We start from the raw sequence: 24,252 nt of genomic DNA on the forward strand, positions 1-24,252 counted from the left end.
GTATCTATAAATATACCTAGTATTAGGAGACATAGGGGAGATAATTAACTCATTAACTGGCCAAGGTTCCCAGCAATGCCAAAGAATACCACCGTATGCCTGTGACCCTGAATCTTAAGCCTGGGGCATTCATAACTCCTGTCCAGACTCTCCCAGGAATCCTGACCAGGGGAAGGAAGACCCTATGATACACGAAGAGAGGGGGAAGAGAGAGAAGGAGACGCAGGTGGGAAGAGGGAGAGAAGAAGCATTGATGCATGGCCCATGGTGGCCAGGAAGAAAAAGAGAGAATTGGATCTGACCAATTTTTCAAAGAGCCACAGATTAATGTTTTTCAAAGAGCCACAGATTAATACCCAGCAGGAAATCGTTATTTGGACATGCCATTGATTTAATGTACCTAGGACACATTTCTATCATGTTTATGGCATTTTGCAACCCGCTTCCATTACTCAAAGTCACATTGTCAAAAGAACCCATGTTCATGGACAAAGATATACATCAATGGTGCTTGATGTATGTGTATATCTGATTATATATGTAGTATATACTCACTGCAGTTGATTTGGGGGGGACTAAAAATATGAAAAAGAGAAAAAGTTATTTCTCGCCATTCAAAAATAGCTTCGCTTCATATTTCATTGTTTTTCCATCCAGATATAGTTTATAAGCTCATCTGTTTTTATATAGCCAGGACTGTTCTGTATACATCACTGTGTAACCTACTTTTTTTTCTATGATATGGAAATGGAAGTGATTTCCTATTGTGATGTTGGATTTCCACAAACATCACTGTGGTGCTTAGGTAACAGTCTGTTGTGTAGATGAGCCAGCAACAGAATATTCAGACAGAGCATGTATCTCGGGACATGCATAAGTCAGCTGAGCCAATGGGATGCCCCATCACAAGGTAGCCCAAGTGTATTGCCCAGAGAGCTGTTCATCGTCCTACACGAGCTGTCTAACTGGGAAAACCCTGTTTCCTTCCTTTTTTAAGGCATTTCTGATTTGTATGGGTGTCCTTTGAATATGACTCGGCCAGGTTAATAAAGCAAGGTGGCTGGTGCAAAGCAACATATGTCACCTTGGTAGTTGACGATAGCTTTTAAGAAAGCAGTACCCTGTGTATTTTAACAGGGCTTTTTCCTGATCAAGGACACTGCTATTTAGTATGTCACCTTTTACACTCCTGCTATGTAGGGAGGGAGGGAAAATGAAATGAACGAGCCCTCATTTGCCAGATGACTCCATGAAGACACATTAAGTCTGTGGACTCAGGCACAAGGTGGACCCCAAGTCTTCTGATTCTCAGCCAAGTTTTCCTCAATAAGGAAAGCGCCCTTCCTACGTAAGGCAACTGTTATTTCTTCTCTTTGGTTGCACACCTCTATCTGCAGTGGTAGGATAAAGCAAAACTCTCCTCCCACTGAGAGTTTTGTGTCTTCCTTCCTTCTTCTCTTTTCCTGTAAGCGTTTATAGTGTGGCTTAGATCATGTTACTGAACTCTAGTCAAAAGAGGTTGTATGTGTTATAAACTTAAGAATAAGTCAGTTAAGTGTTTGACTTCAGCTCAGGTCATGATCTCACAGGGTGTGAGTGTGAGCCCCATGTCAGGCTCTGTGCTAAGAGCTCAGAGCCTGGAGCCTGCTTCGGATTCTGTGTCTCCCTCTATGCCTCTCTGCCCTTTCCCTGCTCACGCTATGTTTCTCTTTCTCTCTGTCTCTCTCTCTCTCTCTCCCTCCCTCCCCCTTTCTATCTCTCTCAAAATTAAGGGTTAAAAAATTAAAAAAAAAATTAAGAGGCAGTAACTCTTATCAGTGTAATGGGGGAGACAAATACTACCTAAGAGAAATGTCATGAAGGGTAATCCAACAATTAGTAGAAAGCATGGTACATGGTACAAATAATAATCACTCAATAAAAGTTAGCCATTGTCATGGTTACTCTCATCCTTAAGAACACCTTCTACCTGTGCTGTTGTAAACTACTGCATGTCCTTGGAAAAGCCACGTCCCCATTTTTGAGCCTCTGTTTCCCACATGGAAATAGTGGAAGCGTATAGGTAATGACTGCCAACAAATCTTCCGGCGCTGATATTCTACGGTCTCGCGGTGTTTTCCTACAGCAATTCAACTAACGAGGGGATGAATGTTAAAAAGTGCTGCAAGGGGTTCTGCATCGATATCCTGAAGAAGCTCTCCCGCACCGTGAAGTTCACCTATGACCTCTACCTGGTGACCAACGGGAAGCACGGCAAGAAAGTTAACAACGTGTGGAACGGAATGATCGGTGAGGTAAGTGGTCTTCCTCCCCCTAGGGCTGTCATCCAGACTGGGGCCCGCAGTGCTCAGGGGTGGTGGGAAGGAGGACTAAAGGCGCTGTGCTCCTTTGCCTCGTGTGCAGGTGGTCTATCAACGGGCGGTCATGGCGGTCGGCTCGCTCACCATCAATGAGGAGCGTTCTGAGGTGGTGGACTTCTCTGTGCCCTTCGTGGAGACGGGGATCAGCGTCATGGTTTCAAGAAGCAACGGCACGGTCTCACCTTCTGCTTTTCTAGGTATGTGAACGCCATGGTCACTGCCATTTACCTATGAGGAATTATAGGTATTTGTCTTGTTGGCTCAAAGGATGGAACCAAGGAGGACCTTGCTCGCTTCCATTTAACAATATCAGTGCATTCCTGAGTGTGTCGTATTTGGTGTGTTTTTTTTTCTTAGGTTTATTTTTGAGGAGAGACAGAGACAGAGCATGAGTGGGGGAGGGGCAGAGAGAGGGAGACAGAGAACCTGAAGCAGGGCTCCAGGCTCTGAGCTGTTAGCCCAGAGCCTGACGCGGGGCGCGAAGCCACGAACTGTGAGATCATGACCTGAGCTGAAGTCTGACTCTCAACCAGCTGAGTCACCCAGGCGCCCCCAAAGTGTGTCATATTTGAATGATCCCAATTCACATCCCCCTGTCACCCCATTAACATCTTTCATTTATCTCTAACTTGGAACTATTGGCTGAAAATACAAGCATGTATTCAGATACTGGTCTTGATTGTGTGCAATGTAGATTAGTAGATATATGTTTTAGAGCCTTGAAAACATTTAAAAAATAAATCTTCTGTCCGTAGTTCATTTAAATCAGCCCATAAGCCTTTATATGGTATCCTCGTTCCCATCTTCCACCCCTCACTGATGTGCCAGCCGTTTATTTACTGGCTGTAAGGGTGAAATAATGATGAACGTGCCGTGATTTATACCAGCACTCTGATAAACAAAATAGAAGTAGCCAGAAGAGCATACACTGATGGAAAATTAATGGAATCGTATTTTAAATGTGACTGTCCTTCAAGCTGAATGGTTTGGAAGGGAGGAAATTCCTTACTCTTAACTATTCCATAAATGTATGTTTTGACATAAGTTTTGTTTTGTTTTGTTTTGCTTTTTTGTCATTTGTGTTTGTGTTTTGGTTTTGGTTTGTTTTAGAGCAAGGTAGATCTCTATTTTCTATCTTGTTTTCCTTAGCAGTGTCAGTATTTATGCATTAAGTAGCCTGGCTACAGGTGTAGAAACTGCATGAGACATAGCCAAGTGTTATTTTTTTTTTCTTTAAAGGATGGTATTGTGTGGAGTGTTTGGTTACCATCAGCGGTTTTTGACAGTAGCTATCTTGAAGATGGTGGGATTTAAATTCCGTTTTCCTTGGTACCCCCATCAGTGGGTTTGTCCCAGATTTGGGAAGGTGAAATTGAACATTGACCCCAAAAGCAAACTGCATGACAGAGGGAACTAATTAAAGTCACTGAAATTTGTTACATTTTTCCAGATAGACACACACACACACACACACACACACACACACACACACACACCCTTGTCTGGTAGAGACCTAAAATTTGTAGACGAGAGCCAGTCTGTGGACACTGGCTCCAAGCCCATAGTCTTACTTGTCCACCATCTTCTTTTATATGTCATGGCGCATCCAGTGAAACCGTCCGTGTTTCGTTCCCTTCAGTGGAACATTGGCTAACAGGATTTTGGGTGCCGCCTCACTCACAGAGACCTATGGATTTGCCATTTTCGTTTCTGATAATCCATTTAAGCTGTTGAAATCCTTACCACTCCCTGGATTTGATTTTGCACTCCTTGCTTCCATTCTCGTAACCTTTGTTGGACTAACGTGGACCTTGACACACACACACCTCATTATGTTCCTTTTGTGCCTTTGTCTGATATGGATAATGGACCCATATCTTAACAACAGAGCCTCACTACACCAGGAGAAATGCAGCCGCCCAGTAGAGACGACACGGGCAGAATCTTGATGATCGGGAGACCCTCATGCACAAGCCACTGCTTATCACCATCTCCCATTTACCTGGCAGACTCTGTAACAGAGCTCTTTGGCCCTGGGGGTTAAGAAAAGGTTGGAGGAAGTGAGTTCATGGAAAGAATGGAAAGACGTGTGTTTCCTTTCACAAGTTGTTGACATACCTCCATAGTGAGAGAACGTTTTTTCCAATTCAATCAGAGAAGAAAAAATGCCAACAACTGGCTTGTCTCATAAAAAAAAAAAAAATGGGTTGCTGATATCAAATCTGGCCTCAACCCAGTTTCCCCTAGATTTTTATCTTACCTGCATTAGTTGAACATTTCCATAAAAAGTCAAGCATTTTTGCTAAAAAAGACAAGGATAGCCAAGCCTCCTTACCTGCCCCCCCCTTGTTCTTCCTCCTGTATCTTTAAAAATAAAGTAAAATAAATTGCAGCCAGAGGAAACTATTTTCAAAGCAGTTTTTACACAGTAGGCTTAATATGTTTTCTAGTCACTAAATTACATCCCTGTTCGATTCACTGTGCACCCCCTTATTTACGGCCATTATCTGCAGGTTTTGAAAGTCATAATGAGCCATGCTAAGCTACATTTTTCCATTCACTGGCTCAGTCTTCTGGAAGAGCCCAAACATTCAAAATCTGATTGCACTGCTCTTCATTACTTCCTGTCCTCTCTCCGCTAACTCCATTAACTCACGTCGGAAACGCTTGCAGGTAAAGCCTCCCAGGCTTCGTGTGCAAACGTAACCAGCAACTCTTCAAGGACAGAGGTGGCGTCTGGTGCAATATTTCCATTCATTTACTTCCAAAGACTTTCCAAGCAGGTTGGATTGTTTGAGCCAAAGAAATGCTGATCTGGAGCCTCCTAGATGGAAGCCCCTTCACGGACAAATGTTGAATCTGTTTTAATCCAGTCAAGGATGTAATCCGGAGCTATCCCAAATGTTTCTGGGTCATTCCTTAGACACTATAGATGGTGCTTCACCATTATTCCAGTGCTTTTCTATGTTGTGGTGGTGGTGGTGGCGGTGGTGTGTTAACAGCAATCCTTAAGGGCACTTCATAGGCACCTAACTTACCAAAACCAGAACACTGGGGGCGCCTGGGTGGCTTAGTCGGTTAAGCAGCCTACTTCAGCTCAGGTCATGACCTCGCGGTTTATGGGTTCAAGCCCCACGTTGGGCTCTGTGCTGACAGTTCAGAGCCTGGAGCCTGCTTCTGCTTCTGTGTCTCCCTCGCTATCTGCCCCTCCCCCGCTCATGCTCTGTCTCTGTCCGTCTCAAAAATAAACAAACATTTAAAAAAAAAATTTTTTTAATAAACATTAAAAAAAAAACTTTTTTAAAACCAGAACACTAGAGCAGGATCCTTTTATCTCTCTGCCATGCTCATGAGCCAAGGGGCAGGTGTCGCTTCCAAGTGGGGAAACATCTGGGATCAGTTGCTTGATCGGGCTTCCACCTTATTTTTGGAACAGTTAGTGTCAGCATTAGGATGCATCAACTGCCAAATGAAGCCATGTGCGTGAAGTATTCAGTAAGGATGGCCCCTAATATGTTGTATCATGTTACTGCCACCTGCAGTGGCAGTGAAGTTATCCGATGAATAAACGTGCATGTTTGAAACCAGGACACCTTTTTCAGGACCACGAACAGCACACCGCTACCACCATTGCCACTGCTGGTTCTGGCTTTACCCGCGGAATCAAATAGCGCTTCCACGGGATGTACTGTGTGTGTGTGCACAGCAAACATCACACACCATCAAGTGCTTTCCGTGATTGTGCTCTTTTACTCATCATGGTGACCCTCCTCCCGTCAGATGCACCATGCCATTAACATACCCAGCTTGGAGAATTCGTTCACCATTTCTCCTCTTGAATATTGAGTATTTTTAATCTCCTAATTATTTCTTTATTTCTTCTCCCTTTTGGGCACACCTCATTACCCAATTGCAATGATTTCAGGGATATAATATTGTTATTACCCAAGCTAATTTCAACTAAGATATATCATGGTGGCAACCTCATTGATTTCTTCCAACTCAACATGTGTTATTTAACCTAAGTAGCCTGTGCTGGTACCTGATCCTTTTTAACATATTTGCACCATGGAAACTGCATTGCAAAGCATTCCTGCCAGTTTTTAAATTATCCAATGTAGTTAAAGCTTCGGACGTATTAGTTTCTTGTTATATAGTAAGCTCATTAAACTGGAATTTATGATGACCCCTAGCTGTGTCACAGGCTTTAATGATAGGGTGGCTTGCTACCAGCCTAGTTCTTTATGATTATTACCAGCTTCATCAGAAAAACAATTTAAAAATAATAAAATGCCTACTATTCAGGGTGTTATTGGGCTTCTTATATTTTACCCTAAGAAAATGTTTGCTTGTGATGAAAAGGATTATAACTTTATTGGTACCCAAGGGCAGTTTCTTCCCAATGATGCATTCAGGTGGAGATATGTTCATTTTCCAAAATTTTTGTCTGTGTTGATTTTCTAGCAAATCTGTGACCTGTGTGAATACAATGGCTCCATTCAGCCCATTTTCATACCCTCAATCAGACTGAATATAAGCGTTAATTTATTTTACATAAAATCTCTTAACTTTCTAGAGCATTCTAAGATTTAGAACCTTGTGACTTGGCCTGCCCTTCTGAGACATCCATATGAAAATGAGCTGATGTAAACTACTTTTAGGGGAAATTACCATCTCTCCAAATACTCCTTCATTGTCTCTCTTCTTTGAGCAATGCTTTTTTCACCCAATTACCATGCGAATATGATATCCTCAGTTGACTTTTCAAATGCATTCAAGCCCATTTCCAGCATCAACAAGATTTTAAAATTGTAGAGATCTCATCTGTCTGGAGCAGACGGCAGAGAGGAGAGTGTGGTAGTCCGAGCAGTGGTGGCAGAGGTTGACCTTCCAATATTGATTGCTGTCAGCCCCCTGATTTTACGATCCTTTTCTACCAGGTTGTAGTGTGCCCTTTCCTTCTGGAATTCCCCACACATTGTCCCTCTACCATGTAAGAATACAAGTGAAAATAAGAATAAAACCCATGCTGGTCAGCAGAAGCCTTAGAATTGACTCTTTGGGCCGGGTCTTGCTTCGCCATAGCATTGGTCCCCAGGATGATGCTATAATCATATCAGACCCAACGGACTCTCTATTTGCATTCTTTTTCCCGTTTGTTTTTACTTTCCTTGACCCGATTTGGATGGTGTCCTATGCTCTTCTCTATTTTTACCCTGTTATGTACAGTCTTGTAAAATGCCTCAAATGTTCTGTAGCATGAAGAATGGTGGAGACGTATGAACCGACAGGGATTCATAGCTTCTTTTGAATGATCAGATGCTCATGAGGGAGGGGTGAGCCTGCCAATGGACCTCTGGGCTTCCCGCTGGCCCTGGTTGTGAGAATCCGCAAACTGACCATGTTCTACTCCTCTGGCCTGTTCATCCGCAGAACCGTTCAGCGCCTCCGTGTGGGTGATGATGTTTGTGATGCTGCTTATCGTGTCCGCCATAGCTGTTTTCGTCTTCGAGTACTTCAGTCCCGTTGGATACAACAGGAGCTTAGCCAAAGGGAAAGGTGAGACCTCCCTCACACTGACCCTGTTTCATTGACTTTCGACAAAGATTTCAGGTGGAGAGCACATCATCCTGTGTGGGCTTGCTCTTGGGTTCCATGAACGGTGCCAGGTCACCAATGCTACTGGTAACCCTGTACACTCTACAGGTTATTTGCTTGAACTAAAGAGGGGATCAAACAAAATGGAACACTTTTAATCGTGTTATCCTGTGGCAGCCTGTCGCTGTTAGGTGGAAACCACTGGCGATTTGTTGAGAAAGCAGAGTTGAAGAATTTTTTCTGGCAATTAACATTTAAAATCTGTGTCAGAAGAAATGTTCAGGTTGTTTTGAGTCTCGACTTCAGTCCGGGCAGAGGAAGTAGCTTTTATAGATACTAGTTTAAGAACATTCTCCAGACTACTGAATCACACTTGAATTCATTTGACAGTAAAAATAGTTATAAAGTGGTATTTTCCCCCAAAGAATTACATTTTCCTCTTGATAGTGCCTGACCTTAGTGCATTGTACTTGATAAAGCTGCCATCAGTAGGTAGAAAATCGCACTGGGAGACATTCATTGGCTATAACTTATTAAGAGGCCCCTGTGCAAACCAATATTCATGTTAGAGACATAAACACATTACATCACTCTGAGTGACTCTTCCTCAGTGCACAGCACGTTCTAAGTGGATGGCCTCGGGAAGGCTGCTTGGACCAAATCCCTTTCCTGAAAAATGACTTAGGTTGGTGGAAGACAGTAGGCATACAGCCATTCAAAATCAGGGTGCTTCAACTTGCCACATATTCTTATCCGGAAGATTCACTATTGGAAACAGTCAGCAGGTCATGGGAATCTGCTAGGAACTTAGTTTTCTTGAAATCCTCCCACTTCTTAACCACTGAAGAGTGGTGGTAACTACATGAATCATCTCCAGTCAAGCTAACATAGTGAAAATGCCATAAATAATCATAAATTGTGTTTTAAATGGGAGAATCACCAGCCTCCACTAAAAGGGCAACGTAAGTAACCAGTACAGAGGTTCCAACAGAGTGGGGTCTGGGAGGGTTTTCTGGGAGTGATCGCACCACAGTGGAGTCTGTATTTACATTCATAGAATCAAAGTTTGTGCTGTTTTGTGAATTCACGCATTTCTCTGATGAGTATTTATTGAGGAGGTACCATGTCCCAGGCACTGTGCTAGCACAGAGGGACAACATGATAAAGTGGGCGGAGACTTCCTGATTTCCCCCCTCCCCCTGCCGGGGAGCTGAGAATTTACTTGTGAAGATAACACATGAACACGTAACATTAATAGTCACAGATGGTAATAAGTGTCAAGAGAAGGGGAGTAAAAGACAAAGTGAGGTGACGGGTGGGGGCACTGCTTTAGATAAGATGGCCAAGCAGGGAAGAACTTCCGGAAGACAGGACATTGGAGCTGAGGACCCGAAGGAATGAGAAGTCACGTGAGAAATGGAGGGACAAGCATTTTCTGCAGATGGAACAGCAAATACAAAGAAAGACCTTGACGGTGAATCAATCTGGATGAAACAGAAAAGACGTGAGTGAGAGCGGTGGACAGTGATACAAGATGGCGGGAAAGGCGCGACGGAGCATGTACAGCATAGGAGGATCACGGGGGCTGCTCTCTTGGGATAATGAGAAGGGCAGGCAGGAGTGGCAGGAAGGTGCTAGTTTTCTGAGAGAAAGGATTATAGTAGTTTGGACTTAGCTGCAGATTAGTGGATAAATCAGGTATATATCTTTCAAGACGAAAAACAATCCAGAGGCCGTCACATGCGACAACTCCTTCTCTGGCCAAAGCTCACACTTGGAAGACTATTGTAAGGCAAGGAATTGAGCAAGCAAACTCCCCAGCCCTTCCGTCGCCTTGAGGCTTTTTGTTTCCTGCTCATCTGCTTGTGGAAACTCCAGACATGACAGCTACAGGTTTCTTTGTGCAAAATGGCTTTCTGTTACATTTCCCGGCACGTTATGGGGAAGGTTTTATGTCCAGCTCAGTAATAGTATCCATGAATCAGGAGTTCACAAAAGTCTTGGACAGAACCCCTGCAGCTGCCTATTTCTGATTCCCAAATAGCCATCACTTCTGGTCAGCCTCATTCCCTAATAAAATTAAGTAGTTCATGAAGTTAACTGGATTGACTCTAATTATTATTTTTTTTCCTAAGACTTCTTGGCATCTTGGGAATAAATAAGTCCAGAAGATTATGAAACTAGGCAAAGAGAAACAGAAGCGCTTGAGATTGAGAATAACAAAATTAATTGCCTTCCCTTTGATGTGCTGTATAGGGTTATTATAAATATTGCTGCCGCCTGGGTTTGGCCTCCAGTGTGCAGAAAGCTTCTCCCAGGCTCCCTGCCCAGAACTTCATACCTCCCGTCAATGATTCACTTCTGCCACCTTATTTATTGCCCACTCTGCTGGTGTTGCCAACTGAAGTCTGAGTAGATCATTTTTTCATATCTTCATTTACTTAAATGACATAAAAATTAACCTTCTGTTAAAGGAAGTCCTTTTTCCCATGAAATGAGGGCATAAATTGATTTTTTTCCCCCTTGTGCAAAACAGACATGAAAGCCGAAAGGCTTGCATTTTACAGCCCGCGGATCCCACCCCCACCCCAATAAATTGTGCCATGTTGTTCTGCCTCTTTAGTGAAGATTGCTACAAAGAACACTTAAGAATCTTAAAAGGGCCACGTAGCTGTTGCGGGGATACACCGAGGAAGAAAAAGTGCTGTGATATCAGAGTTCATTTTCCATGACCTGCAACCAAATGTCTTTCATCTGTGAAGTGGTGGGAGAATTCAGCTGTTATTCGGGTTCCTTGATGTCTCCAATTGCAGAGCGTTTTCAGTTGGGTTTAATTCCTATATTGTGCACACTTTACGTCTGAGTTTGAACAGGAGCAGTTGCGAGGGACAATTGGATTAGCCTGCCACACGTCAGTCCCACTGGACCGCATGGTTCTTACCGGTAGCACGGCCTGTGAGAACTGAAGCGACCCCACACATGCATTTCTGCAAGCCTCGCCAGGCTGATTAAGGAGATTGGCTCCCCCAGATGGAAATCGAATCCAAATTTAAAACCACATTTTGCAGAGCCCTTTTCTTTTCCTTTCTCCCTTGTTTGTTTTTATTATTTATTTCGCCTTCTTTTAAGAAATGTGGCCAAAAAAAAAATCCAGCTAGATAGAAATGTGGGGGAAATGCTCATTTTTAAAGACGCAGGGAGTGTGGTGGCTGTGGTTCTGGGGCAATGAAGTACCACCGTGAGACAGTCCCATCTTCCGGCACCCGGCAGGATTGCTGGCAGCCGCCGCATTGCCCTTTGGAGAAAGTTCTGAGAATGTCCTTCCTGTTATTTGCAGCACCCCATGGGCCTTCTTTCACGATTGGAAAAGCTATATGGCTCCTCTGGGGCCTGGTGTTCAACAACTCCGTGCCCGTCCAGAACCCCAAAGGTACCACCAGCAAGATCATGGTGTCCGTGTGGGCCTTCTTCGCCGTCATCTTCCTGGCCAGCTACACGGCCAACCTGGCCGCTTTCATGATCCAGGAGGAATTTGTGGACCAAGTGACCGGCCTCAGTGACAAAAAGGTAAGGTCACCTTACTTCCCTCACTGCCCGAGGGGCTGATCTTAAATGCTCTCTTCTCAGAAGGGCCCATCCAAACCCATCAACTCTAAAGCACAAAGCCAGAGGGTTGGGGTTTTTTTTCTTTTAACTTGAATTGGCATCTTTCTAAAAATTTTAGAAGCAGAACCTGAGGCTTAGCCCTCCCGGATCTAAAAGATTCCCGGTCTAATTTGGAAGCACCGTTTCCCCAAATGGTCATCTGTCATATTTAGAGAACGATGACGGTGGCACTGTGTTCCAGCTCAGGCTGGAGTTCTCCCCGTAAGACAGCGCGTGGTGTTGGAGGAGACCCACGAGCCTGGACAAGGAGAAACTTGGGCGGGGCGGAAGTGGGGTGCCCTGAGCCTGTAGCGACGTCCCCGTTCTCTGGCATTGGTTGAGTCTCTAATGTGCCCCACGCCTGGATGTCTCATCTCTGACACGAAAGAAAGTCGTCTCTACGGCCTGCCCAGAGACAAACTAACAGCGCCTTTGTACCCGTGTAGCCGGCCAGCCCCACCGTCTGCATTCCTGACTCACCTGAAATTTCTTCAAGGGCACAAAAGGAGCAGAGAGGCTTTTCGTTCGCCACCGGCTCCTTTTTACCCAGACATCTCTCCAGCCCTCCCTCTCGGGGCGGGGCCGTGCTTCCAATATCACACCTGCTGTCTCCATTCTCTGCTAGAATGTCACAAGGGAGGCGGGGTGTGAGTGGCTGTTCAGAAAGGCACCCAGAGGAAGAAAAGAGGTAAACCGGGTGCAGCCTTCCGTTGAAATTTTAGGTTCAGGAAGCAAATCCTGACTTGCTAAGCTCAGCAGTGTGGGGATTGCTGCCTCGCAAAGATTTTCTGTCTCGCGTACGTGGATAATTGTCTCTCTTCATAAAATCTCACCAGCGTGTCTTGCTGACTTAAGTCTACGTGTATTCTTTTGGCATTCGTCAACAAACCGCTGAATAGAAAATCAACCATGAAAGGCCCTAACAGCTTATCTGTGACATATGCTGTGGTTGAAAGAGGTAGAGAGAAGGCCTGTCATCAGAAAGATGATGAGCGGCAGGGGTGAGTGGTTGGCCTCTCTCCGAACGCTTCCCACTGTGGCTGGAGTAAATGCCACTCTACCATGGTGACAGAGCCCTCTATTATCTGGTGCACCCCTCAAGTGTTCCCTCCCTCTTGCTCGCACAGCCGCCCTCCCTGTACCCTCAGTACCGCAAGCAGATTTCCACCACAGTGCCCTTGCACTTGTTCTGCCCTCTGCCTTGAATGTTCTTCCCCATCATTCATGGCTGGCTCCTCCTTGACTTTCCGGTCTTTTAGGGAAAGTGTCACCTCTTGGGAGGGGTGTTCCCAGCCACTGTGGCGAACTTGGCAGCTTGCGCTCATACTCCCACGATACTTCACTTCTAGTAGAGAGAAATAAACAACACACGCATGAATGTAAATGGGGAACAAAATTCCAGGCAGGAACAAGTATTATCAAGGAGCTAAAACCTGTGAGATTGACATTGACATGGCTGGAGGGGCTATCAGGGGAATGCTTAGGAGAGAGTTCTCTGGCACTTAGGTGCTCAGGAGATGTTTGTTGGGTGACAAATGCATGCTGTGTAGGACACTGTAGGCATCTCACCTGGGTCTCCTGGGATCCGTCTTCCAGCTCCGTGTACCCATCCCACTTTTGCTGACAAAGGCTCATAAGGGGGATCTTCACAGGAGGATCACCTTGGGGCACTAGAACGGTAAACTTCTGGGAAGGTTAAGTTCCCCCAATCCCTTCGGTTACCTCTAAACAACAGCTAACCAGTGTGGGAGCACAAAACCTCAGCCGTTCCTTTGCTTCTGGGCAGGGCAAACTCAGAGGTGCGATTTACTCCATGCTTTTATAGTCACGGAACCTGGCCGTGCCTCCTCATTCCTCCCTGACGTTTAGGAGAAGAGATTGTAGCGAGAGAGGCAGACAGCAGTCGTGAATGTGCCTTTTAGTCCATAGAATCCCCCACGGCCACCGGCACCGGTACGTGCCTCCCGTCACATCAGGGGAATGAAAATACGGTTCCTCGAAGAGGCAGGTTGAGGTACAGCAGAAGCATCGGGAACCAGGATTTTTCAAGAAAGTAGTTCACGGCCTATTTTGCTTTTTGTTGCTCTTTTCAAAGGCAAGGGTGAGAAAAAAATATCCCTTGCTACGTAGTTTTGGGTCTAAATAACATGGCCGCTTGTGGGAAAACTAATTAGAACCACTAATAATTTGACTGACCTTCTCTGGCTTTGAGACGCCTCGTAACAGATACCACATCCTCATGGGACACAGCTCAGCTCCCAAGCTCAGAGCATTAGTGGCACACAGATAGTTCTTTTAATTAAATGTTTGGTACAATTAGATAAACAGCAAAATTCTTGGAGTAAATAAGCTAAATGCTCCCAGAAGAGTAATAGCAGATCCACCGAAAAAATTTACAAAATAAAAAAATCTATATGGAATCAATTTATTTTAATACTGTACACACTCAGGTGGTTTTTTTCCTTTTTTCCCCCCCTTTTTTTTTTTAAATCATGATTACCTGTGTAACAACTCAGGTTTATGATGCTTTTAAAGCATTTTGCAGTCTTAGTGCTTGCTGGGAAAAGCACCGTTGAAGCCCGTGGCGCACTCAGATGAGCTCGGGCTTCGGTTCTAAATAGGCAGATTCATAGGTAGATGTTCCCCTAGGAAATACTAAAGAAAAGTTGAAATGTTGATGGGGAAGCTTCCCAAAAAGGGTGGGGGAGCTCCAAGATGAATGTAGTGGCGAGAGCAACGCCAGATTTGGGGTCAAATGAACCTCCTCCTCCTCCTCCTCCTCCTCCTCCTCCTCCTCCTCCTCCTCCTCCTCAGCCTTGCTGCCTCATGAGCTGTTCCGCACCTCTGGGGGCTGGGAGCGGTGCTGCACCAGCTGGCCTCTTGTGACAATGGGGGGAATTCAGGAGCCTGCCTCGGTAGCGGAGCCCACGAATGTGTCCCCGTGGAGTTGTGCTGTCCCCGAGCGCTGCGGTTCTGCTGCTGGGTGGGCACCGGCTGCACAGAGGCCTCTGAGCCTCTCCTCCCTTCTAAGGGCCACAGTCGGTTGATGCTGACCTCCAGAAGCTCGTGGCGCGTCACCAGCAGGAGCAGACCGTACTCGAAATGAAACTCCACATGCCAGTGACCCTTATCTGTAGTCACAGAAGACAGATATATTTTTAATTTTTTTTTTTAGTCTTTATTTATTTTTGAGAGAGAGCGAGAGCTCAGTGCAGGGTGGGGAAGTGGGAGGGGCAGGGGGGCGGGGAGATGGAGAATCGGAAGCAGGCTCCAGCCTCCCAGCTGTCAGCACAGAACCTGACGTGGGGCTCGAACCCACAAACTGCGAGATCATGACCTGAGCAGAAGTCAGACGCTCAACCAACTGAGCCACCCAGGCGCCCCTAGTTATTTTTAATAAATGTGTAGTTTGGATGTGTAAGAGGAATAAAGAAATGTCCTGGTCCATTGCCATATTTGTCCTAAGCATTTTATCCCCCAGACCTGCATCTGTACTTGCGTGGTCCTGAAGGGCTTGCCGTGTCTTGCCCCCTTGGATGACTTCCAGACTTGTTCACATACTGGATGGAAGAAAAGTTTAGAATATAACCCTCCTAATCCTTTGCTCTCCGGATTAGAAGGAAACTGGCTCCATTATTTGGCTAAAGTCACTTTGGGTGACAGCAGGTGATGAGGCAATGTGTATCAAGCCACGTATTCTTTGAAGGACCAAATGATTAATTGCAAAAGCGGTCCCCAGTTTACACATAGAGAAACTGAGGCTTGGAGAACTTAGGCAGCTGCCCCAAATGACTCAATTCCTAAGGGGCAGATGAGGAGCTGAATTGTCTAAGCCTAAGACCAAGTGAAGGCAATGAACTTGACCAGGGAGTGTAGTCTTCAGAGAGAGAAGCCCCAGGGAGTTCCACTGACTCCCTCCACCCCCAGCATCGTGATTACATTGCTCTGTGGTCTTGCTGACCATGGACATCTCTGTACCACCCTTTCCTCTGCTACAGCCCACATCTGTTTTGTTCTCTTTGGACACAGAACTCTCTGGGAGAAAGTTGCACAAGAAATCGTTTCTGAAAACTACACGGATGATGTCCTCAGTGGGAGGCCCCCGGATTTAAGAGATGACCCACACTTACCTCGTGTGCCTACGGTCTGTTTTTCACACTGTAGGTCCTAGCTTTTTAGTGAGCCCTGAAATTAATGTAACGGTTGTGGCCATTAAGGAAATAGAACATCTTAGTGACATCAGAATAGATCACATGTGGAAAGAGTGCAGGGAAGTGGCACTTGTGTGTGTGTGTGTGTGTGTGTGTGTGTGTGTGTGTGTGTGTATGGACAGGGTATACGTGAAGAATGTCCTAGTCCATAGAGTGTGTTTTGAGAGTCATGCTGTAAAAAGTTTGACAGCCTTGGGGCACCCGGGTGGCTCAGTCGGTTAAGCATCCAACTTCAGCGCAGGTCATGATCTCACCGTTCGTGGATTTGAGCCCCACGTCAGGCTCTGTGCTGACAGCTCAGAGCCTGGAGCCTGCTTCAGATTCTGTGTCTTCCTCTCTCTGCCCCTCCCCTGCTTGTTCTCTCCCTCTCTCTCTCTCTCTCTCTCAAAAGTAAACAAGCATAATGAACATAAAAAAAATTTTTTTTAAGTTTGACAGCCTTTACTCTAGTGGGAAAGGTTTTTGGATCTCGGTGCTGGGCTGAATTTTGTGGGGGTGATGGTGCAGTTAAGGCCTGAGAAGTGTGGAAGTTCACCACTGAGGCTGAACATCTGCCTCTGTCACTGTGCAAACCCAAGGTAGGGACCAAAGCAAACCTGTAAAGAGCTACGTGGCCCCTCTGCTGCAGACAGGGAGTGAAGGGGACACATCTGGTCAAGTGGACCATCTCCCATGCCTCTGGACATCGGAAGCAGCTGACACAGCACCTAGATTTATACAGAGTACTTACCTGTGTCCCCAGAGCAGGCGGCTGCCGTGCCCACGAGCGGGGCTGGTGCCTCTTCCTCTTTTGGTGATGAATTGAGGCACTGCCCGCCAGAGGGAATGCAAAGAGCATTTTGTTGTTCATGTGCACGCACACACACACACACACACACACACACACACGCACGCACACACACACATGCACACACACTCTACCAACGCAAGGCACCCAGCAGGAAGATCTCATTTGGCCAATGTATGGCCACTTCCCCCCAAATGCAGTGGTGGCTGCTTATTACACAGCAGCTTGCCTAATTCAGGGGACACGATTTTCAAGTGGAAATTTTAATTAACGGTGAAATGAAGTGTGAGTCTGGAAGGAAGAATGATGGTTGTGGTTGGTCTGGCTCGGGTGAACTTGGATGCCTTCTCCGGCAGTTCTTAGCTGCGTGTAAGACATGCTGACCTAGAAGTCTCAGATGCCTCTGGATCCTAGCCCTGGTCCCGCCATGGGTTTGCTGGGCGTCCTTCCCTTCTGTGGGTTGCACGGTCCTCCCTCTAAAAGAGGAGTGGTTACTAGCGACGGACTTTGAGGAAGGACAGAGTTTAGACTTTAACCTGAGGTCAGGCATAGGTGCGACGGAATTCTGGGCTGCTGCTTGCAAGCAGTGGGATCATAAATAGGTCACGTAACCTCCCTCAGCCTTAGTTTCCCCATCTGTAAAATGGAGCCTCTAAGATTTGTTACCTGGCAGATTCGTTGTGCAGATTAAATGCTCCAGCATCTGTAAAGTCCTTGGCACAATGCTGGCCCTAAGCAAGTCCTCAAAAAGTGCCAGTCATTATCATTACTGTATAGTTCCAGAATTTCCTATTTCATGGAAAAATGAAGCCCAGGTTACTTTTTTTTTTTGTCCATGCTGATAATAAAATTGAAAAGTAATAATAACTATTTTTGAGTGCTCATTCTGTTGCAGGTACTATTTTAATTACTTGACAAATTTTAGCAATTTTAGAATGCCCCACTAACCCCTACAAGAGGAGTACTGATCTGGAAAATAAATGGAGGCAGTATAAAGTGACTTATCTAAGGTCTCATAGTTCATAAATGGTAGAACCTGATTTTTTAACTTTTGAACCTGAGCTCACACTTGTACCTATTGCCCTCTGCTGACTCTAGATTTTAATTCTGTTTCTGGGACTCAGTCAGACCTAGTACTCTTGACTCCTAATCTCGCTGGGCTGTCCCAGGCACTGCACTTATGAACACAATATCAGTCAATCAGGGAAGACAAGTGGAGCATGGAGAGCCAACCTTAATGGAGGCTTGAGAGCCATTCAAGATATGGGCATCCCCAAGAAGCTAATGGTTCCAGCTCAAGAAACGTTCGTGGAGGCTGCCATTATGCCTGGAATATATTAGGTCCCCAATAAGTGGGCCATGCATGAATGAGCGAGTGGGGAATGAGTAAATGGCAAACACAGAGTTACTGTAGGGGAGGAAACATAATTTTCCCCCTACCCTTGTAGGTTCTTGGCTGAGACACCTCTATAACAAAAGACAGATGAACAGGAGAAAAACAAACAAAAGTTTAATAGCATGGATACATTCTGTAGACGTGGGACATGCCCAGGAAAGCCAAGTAACTCTTTGCGATGGCCCAAGCCACCAACTTGACCACTGTCACCAGCTAAGGACAAAAGAGAGACACGGGGGGCGGGGGTGAGGAGTCCTGTTAGGGGAGCTTGTCAGGAAAAGCACAGTAAACAAGGATGAGGGCTGTTCTATAGACTTAAGTTGGTGCCTTCAACACTAAGAGTTTCTAGAGATGAGACATCTTCCTTCTCTAGGTGCTGAGAGGAAGACACCCCTACCAATATCAGTGCGTCTCTTACAAAAGGGCTTTTACTCTTCAGACCTTGTCCTGTGTCTGCTGTTTGTAAAAATAACCAGCCGAAGAGAATCCTTAGGCCAAGGAGGCGTATCCTGGCGTGATACATTGTGTTGTTCATCATTGCCCAGGGGCGGTCATGGTAATTGTGAATGAGGTTCAGACAAGGGAGTGATTGGTGGGGAAAACAGAGAAATTTCATGAGAAGGTAGATAAAATGAACCGAGTTAAAGTAACACCTTCATTTTGGCAGTTAGTGTTTCCTGAGCACGACCCGTGTGCCCACCGCAAGGCCAGTCTATAATGGGGCCAAAAAAAGTTAATCCAACGAATGCCTGTTGCACACGCAGCCAGGCCCTGTGCTCGCCACTGGGGGGACAGTTGGGAACGAGACAGACACTGTTTCTGACCTCTCAGAGCTCACGGGCCAGTGGCAGGTGGGATTAAATAAAAAAGGAAACAGAAATGAATGGTTTTTCAGCTGTCCTGTGCTAGGGCGTGCATATGTTTAACTCCCGACACAAGACACAATGGTGGCTGACTTCTCCTCCTTCTTTCTTTGTCTCTGTCCTGTCTGTCTGTCTGTCTGTCTCTCCAGTTTCAGAGACCTCACGACTATTCCCCACCTTTCCGATTTGGCACGGTGCCTAACGGCAGTACCGAGAGAAACATTCGTAATAACTACCCCTACATGCATCAGTACATGACCAAATTCAATCAGAAGGGAGTGGAAGATGCCTTGGTCAGCTTGAAAACTGGGTAAGGATGATGGGGATTTGTTTTCTTCTCTGCAGGCCTGCCAGCCCATAAACCTCACAGAAAATGACTCTGCATGCCTTGGTGCTTACCTGCCTTCGCAGCTGTGTTTTCTGGAAAGTAGCTGTGGTTCAGATGAACCCTACGTGAGGGCTCTTTTTGTTAATCTCACGAGCACCACAGGTTTCCTTCTGAGTCGTGTTAAGGAAACACAAATCCAGGACACTTGAAAATGCAGAGAACCAGAGGGGTTTCTTCAACTGATAAAGAAGTTGGTGCAACCCTGTGGGATATTTCAGCCAGAGAGAAAGATCTAAAGGGTCTGTTAGCCTCTCGAAAGTGCTGAAAACAAAGTGCTGCAGACTTTTATCTGATTTGGGGTAGGAGTTTTTGGTGAGTGGCTGTATGTAAAAGCTGATAGTGTAGCACTGACGAAGCAGAAAGGAAAGCTGGAGAGAAGAGCAGCGTCTCTAAAGGTGCAGCCGATGTCCCCGTCCACCTGTTGGCACTGCAGAGTGTAGCCTACTCGGAGGGAGGACCTGCTGAGAAAAGACCGCAGAGGCTAGGATCTTGGGAGGTGAAGCTGGAGTGTGCCTCTCCTCCCCCCGTTGATATCGTGTGTGGCTTGGGACAGACGCTGAGTTGTTCCCAGCCTCATATGTAAGATGGAAATCCTAACGGGACCTAATTCGTAGGGGTTTTGTGAGGACTGAGGGAAGATGTGCCGGAAAGCATTTTGCACAGACACGACCCGACTGCCAGTGCTCTTAGTTGGTGTAAAGGTTAAATTCTCTTCCGTGGCCTCTTCAAAATGCTGGGGATGTGCAAAATGCATCTTGGGGGGTGTGAGACATGACTGTTGTGCATCATCCCGTAGTTTCGTCCACAGCCTCTTCCTTAGGGGCGCCGTCTAAACCCTCAAGCCCAACTTCCGCACGATTTCCAGGAGCTTTGGCCAGTCGCATTTTGTCCCTTCAGTCTCTTTGGAATCTCTTTGGTATCTCAGCAGGGGCTGGGACAACACGTCTTGAGAAGTCGAGCCCATGGCTTACCCCAGACTCGTTCACGTGCTGCGCATTCTGGCTCAGAGTGATTTTTAAAACATCTCATGGAGGACAGACACAAATGCAGAGAAGATACACACATTAAGGACAGTGCTTGACGACTTTGTCCAAACTGACCATCCGTAGCCAATCCCTAGAAACCCTGCCATGCCCTTTTCCCCTGCCACCAGCCTCGCTTCTAACACCGTAGACTCATTTGGCCTGTTATTCTAGCATCTCAGTAAGATCACACCGGACGTCTTCTTTTCCGCTCGCCTTCTTTCAGCCCAGCAGTCTGTTTGCGAGATTGCCACGTGTCACTGCAGGTCTGTCATTGCCGTGGCGGTGTGGAAGTCCACTGTGGGGACATGCCACAGAGTCATCCTCGTCTGCTAGTCGTGAACGTTGGGGTGGCGTCCCATTCGGGGATGTTTGGGGTAATGCTTCTAGGGGCATTCTCACACATGCCCTCGCTGCACAAGGGAGTACACCGCCCTTGATACATACTTAAGACAGGAATCGCCGAGCTGTAAAATGCATGTGTGTTTGATCTCGGTAGATACCAGAAAATTCTGATGACTTTCCAGTTGAGCCCCAGATATGGGTTTTGTAGGTTTGTTTCTGCCATGGTCTTTTCTTCAACATACACTGTCGGTTTGGACGGACCATGAACGCAAATGTGGATGACAGTGGTTAGAAAGAGCGAGTGGAGTCTCGCTGGCCCCGTCTCTATCCATCTGTCACCCAGAGCAGCGAATGGGTTGTTTTCTTGCTTTCCCATTTTTTTTTTAAAAAAAAACAATACGAACAAAAAGGAGTCAAGGGATGGAAACGGTTCCTAGCCATAAATCGTATACATTGTTTTCTGGAAGCCATATAATAATTATGACATCCATCCCAGCAAACCTGGGCAGCTGGCAGCTTTACTCTATACTCAGTTTTCCATGTGAGAGATAATTTGTGCTATTACAGCAAACTCAGAAACCAGAGTTGGAGAGGTATGAGTCTTTTTAAAAAAATATTTATTTCTTTTTTTTAAATATTTATTTATTTATTTATGGAGAGAGAGAGAGAGAGAGAGAGAGAGAGACAGAGCACAAGCAGGGGAGGGGTACAGAGAAGGACACATAGAATCCAAAGTAGGCTCCAGGCTCTGAGCTGTCAGCACAGAGCCCAACACGGGGCTCGAATTCACGAACTGTGAGATCATGACCTGAGCCAAAGTTGGACGCTTAACTGACTGAGCCACCCAGGCGCCCCTGTATGGATCTTTTTTAAAGAACTGCTTGGTTAATTATTTAAATTAATTAAATTAAAATTTGAATAGAGAATGCATTACATAATTCCAAATCAAAAAGTATTGTATAAAAAGATGAACAGTGAAGAACCTTCCCCCCACACTGTTTCTCCTCTGCCAAGTATCCCCAACAGCAACCACATCTCCTGACCATCCTGTGTCCCTCCAGATCAATCTATGCATAATTAAAAGCCTTCTGTAGCTCCTTTTTTGAAAACGTTCATTATTTTCTCTATTGGTCTCTTGGTCTTTTTCTTATTAAGCCCTTTATTTGTGGTGTAGTTACAAATGGTGTTCCCAGCTTTCTGGTCTTTGGAGCTTCCAGATGGTATTTTTTTTTCCATGCCGATTTTTTTTTTGTAGTCAAATTTATCAGTTTTTTTTTAAGTCTTCTGGGTTATGAATTGTAATTCAGAAGTCCTTCTCTACTCCAAAAAGAGATTCCTTTCTTGAATTTTCTTCTATCCCAGTTGCATTTTTTTTTTATTTTAGAAAGATAGAGCAGGGAAGGGGCACGACCTGATATGATATGACGTCAGCCCCTCAACATGATTATGAGAAGCAAAATGTGGGAACCTGCCACCACAGAATGGTACCAGGATCCCAGCAACTCCATGGGGGTCTCATCTGCTCCTCCTCCAAGACTTCATCAGAGTCAAGTGTCTGCCTCACCTTGCTTCTTATCTTTTCCTTACCTCTCACATCTCGTCTCCTTTTAAAACTTGCCACTAGGAAATAGGTTATTTTAAAACATGATGTGCCTTAGGCAATAATTTCACAAGAGTAAATATCATGAGGCTGTATTGTTGAAGGAATAACAGTAACAAAATGAACTCCTCACATACCCAGCACCCAGCCATTCCCCTCCTTCACTGCAGCATCTCCAGAAGATTCCAATCTTCTGGAAGGTAGAGAGAGGTGCCCTACGCACCCCTGAATTGTTAAACTTGAGGAGATTTTAAAATTAAAATTTTTTAATGTTTTATTTATTTTTGAGAGAGAGAAAGAACGCAAGCAGGGGAGGGGCAGAGAGAGAAAGAGGGAGATACCAAACAGGCTCCAGGCTCCGAGCTGTGAGCACAGAGCCTGACATGGGGCTCAAACTCATGGACCTCCGAGATCATGACCTGAGCCGAGGTCAGATGCTCAACCAGCTGAGCCACCCAGGCGCCCCTGTGAGTCTGCATTTTAACAAGCATCCTTCTTCTCCAGGTGATTTTGATTCATGCTGAACTTTGAGAACTACTGTTCTAAAGGGATTCCATAAACACATTCTACTGAGACAACATATAAAAAGTAGACCAGTCAATGTAACGACGTAGCTTATCTCTGGGATCCCTAATTGCCTTAAGACCAGAGGTAGAGAGAAACCTGAAACTAAGTTAAGTTTCATTGTTTACTGAAACTTTAAGTCGAGATAAACCATTCCAGAAATCAGCAGGCAAATCAACGAGGAAACAAGATATGACGTGCAAACATGGACAGAGATAGGGTTTTTCAGGATTGGGTCTGTTGTGACAGGTAGGGGCTCTCCTGAATCAGAGGTGGGTGAGCGGTTTGTGACCCCGGGTTTCTAGACCAGTATTTCTCCGAGGGTGGCCTGAGTCTGAGTCAGTAGAGGTGCTAATAAAAATGTGGGTTCCTGAGCCCCACTGAGCCGACAGAATCAGAATGTCCGGGGGCGGCAGCCTGGGAATCGGCATGCCAGAGGAAGCTCTTCGGTAACTCTGACCTGCGCTCATCCAGGTTTGAAGACATCCGCTCTGGAAGAGGGAGCTGAAATGAGCGGAGGCAGATTTAGATTTACAAATGCTCCGTCATGAGAAGCTCATGTTCTCCAAGCGGTTCTAGCAAATGGGCAAACTTGCAAGCCCAGCGTTTTACGGCAGATTTAAATTAAACCGTCAACATCCCCAGGACTCCTCAGAGCCTAATATTTCAAGACGCAGTGGGATGGTTTCTGTTTATCTTCACTGATGTTCGTGTGCAGTTATTTGTATATACGTTTATGAAAAGTCCTAATTTCCTTTGGAAGCATCCTTCTTTAGCCCTTGGCCATGCCGTCCCCTATCTATCTGATTTCCTGTCCCGCCCAAGAGTGTTGGGAAACAGGCAGGCATCTTTCGGCTTCCCTTACGTTGAGTATTTGGAGAGAAGGATGGGGAGGGAGGGTTGCCTTTGGACTGATAAACATTTACTGCAGGCCTCACGTCGTGCTCAGGGATGTGTCTGTAAAAATAAAATCAGGCAGCTACTTGCGTAGCTTCGCGGCACTGCCTTCGCGGTAAAGGGGAGCACTGAGCCCCTGTTCTGGAGCACAGGGTCCCCAAGCCTCTGGGGCTCAGGAATCCATGCTTTTATTAGCAGTTCTGGTGACTCAGGTAGAGGTAGTCCGTGGCTTCTGAGAGGTTCATTGAATGTTGGGAGATGGGGTCCCGTCTGAAGAGGAAGGGCATTTGAGAAGGCGTGCCCCCGAGGAGACGAGGCATGGAGGAGGTTTTGTGCAGGCTTAATTGGAAGTGTCTCTGGGACCCCATCATTGGGCACCCACCTCCCCTCTGCATCTGTTGAGACCCAGCAGTTGGTGAGACGCAGCCCCAAATGTTTCACATGCATAATAATCCCGTTTAATCCTGACAGCATGCTGCCGAGCCGGGTGTCTCCTTTAAGGGATGAAGAACTGAGGTTAACTAAAGTACTCAACAGGCTATTTAACCAAGTCACTACCTTGAAGAGTTACTAAGT

At 45.8% G+C, this 24,252-nt stretch overlaps 1 protein-coding gene across 1 annotated transcript in view; it reads left to right on the top strand.

Moving 5' to 3' along the window:
* GRIN2A (glutamate ionotropic receptor NMDA type subunit 2A) overlaps positions 1 to 24,252 on the top strand; it is a 366,464-nt gene that overhangs the window by 296,430 nt on the left and 45,782 nt on the right. The window contains exons 5-9 of the mRNA XM_042921276.1: positions 2,126 to 2,294; positions 2,404 to 2,557; positions 7,794 to 7,919; positions 11,296 to 11,525; positions 19,010 to 19,170. Of these exons, the coding sequence (XP_042777210.1) occupies positions 2,126 to 2,294; positions 2,404 to 2,557; positions 7,794 to 7,919; positions 11,296 to 11,525; positions 19,010 to 19,170 (840 nt within the window). The remainder of the gene's footprint in view (positions 1 to 2,125; positions 2,295 to 2,403; positions 2,558 to 7,793; positions 7,920 to 11,295; positions 11,526 to 19,009; positions 19,171 to 24,252) is intronic.

This window comes from Panthera leo, chromosome E3 (genome assembly GCF_018350215.1).
Source record: "Panthera leo isolate Ple1 chromosome E3, P.leo_Ple1_pat1.1, whole genome shotgun sequence".
Taxonomy (NCBI): Eukaryota; Metazoa; Chordata; class Mammalia; order Carnivora; family Felidae; genus Panthera; species Panthera leo.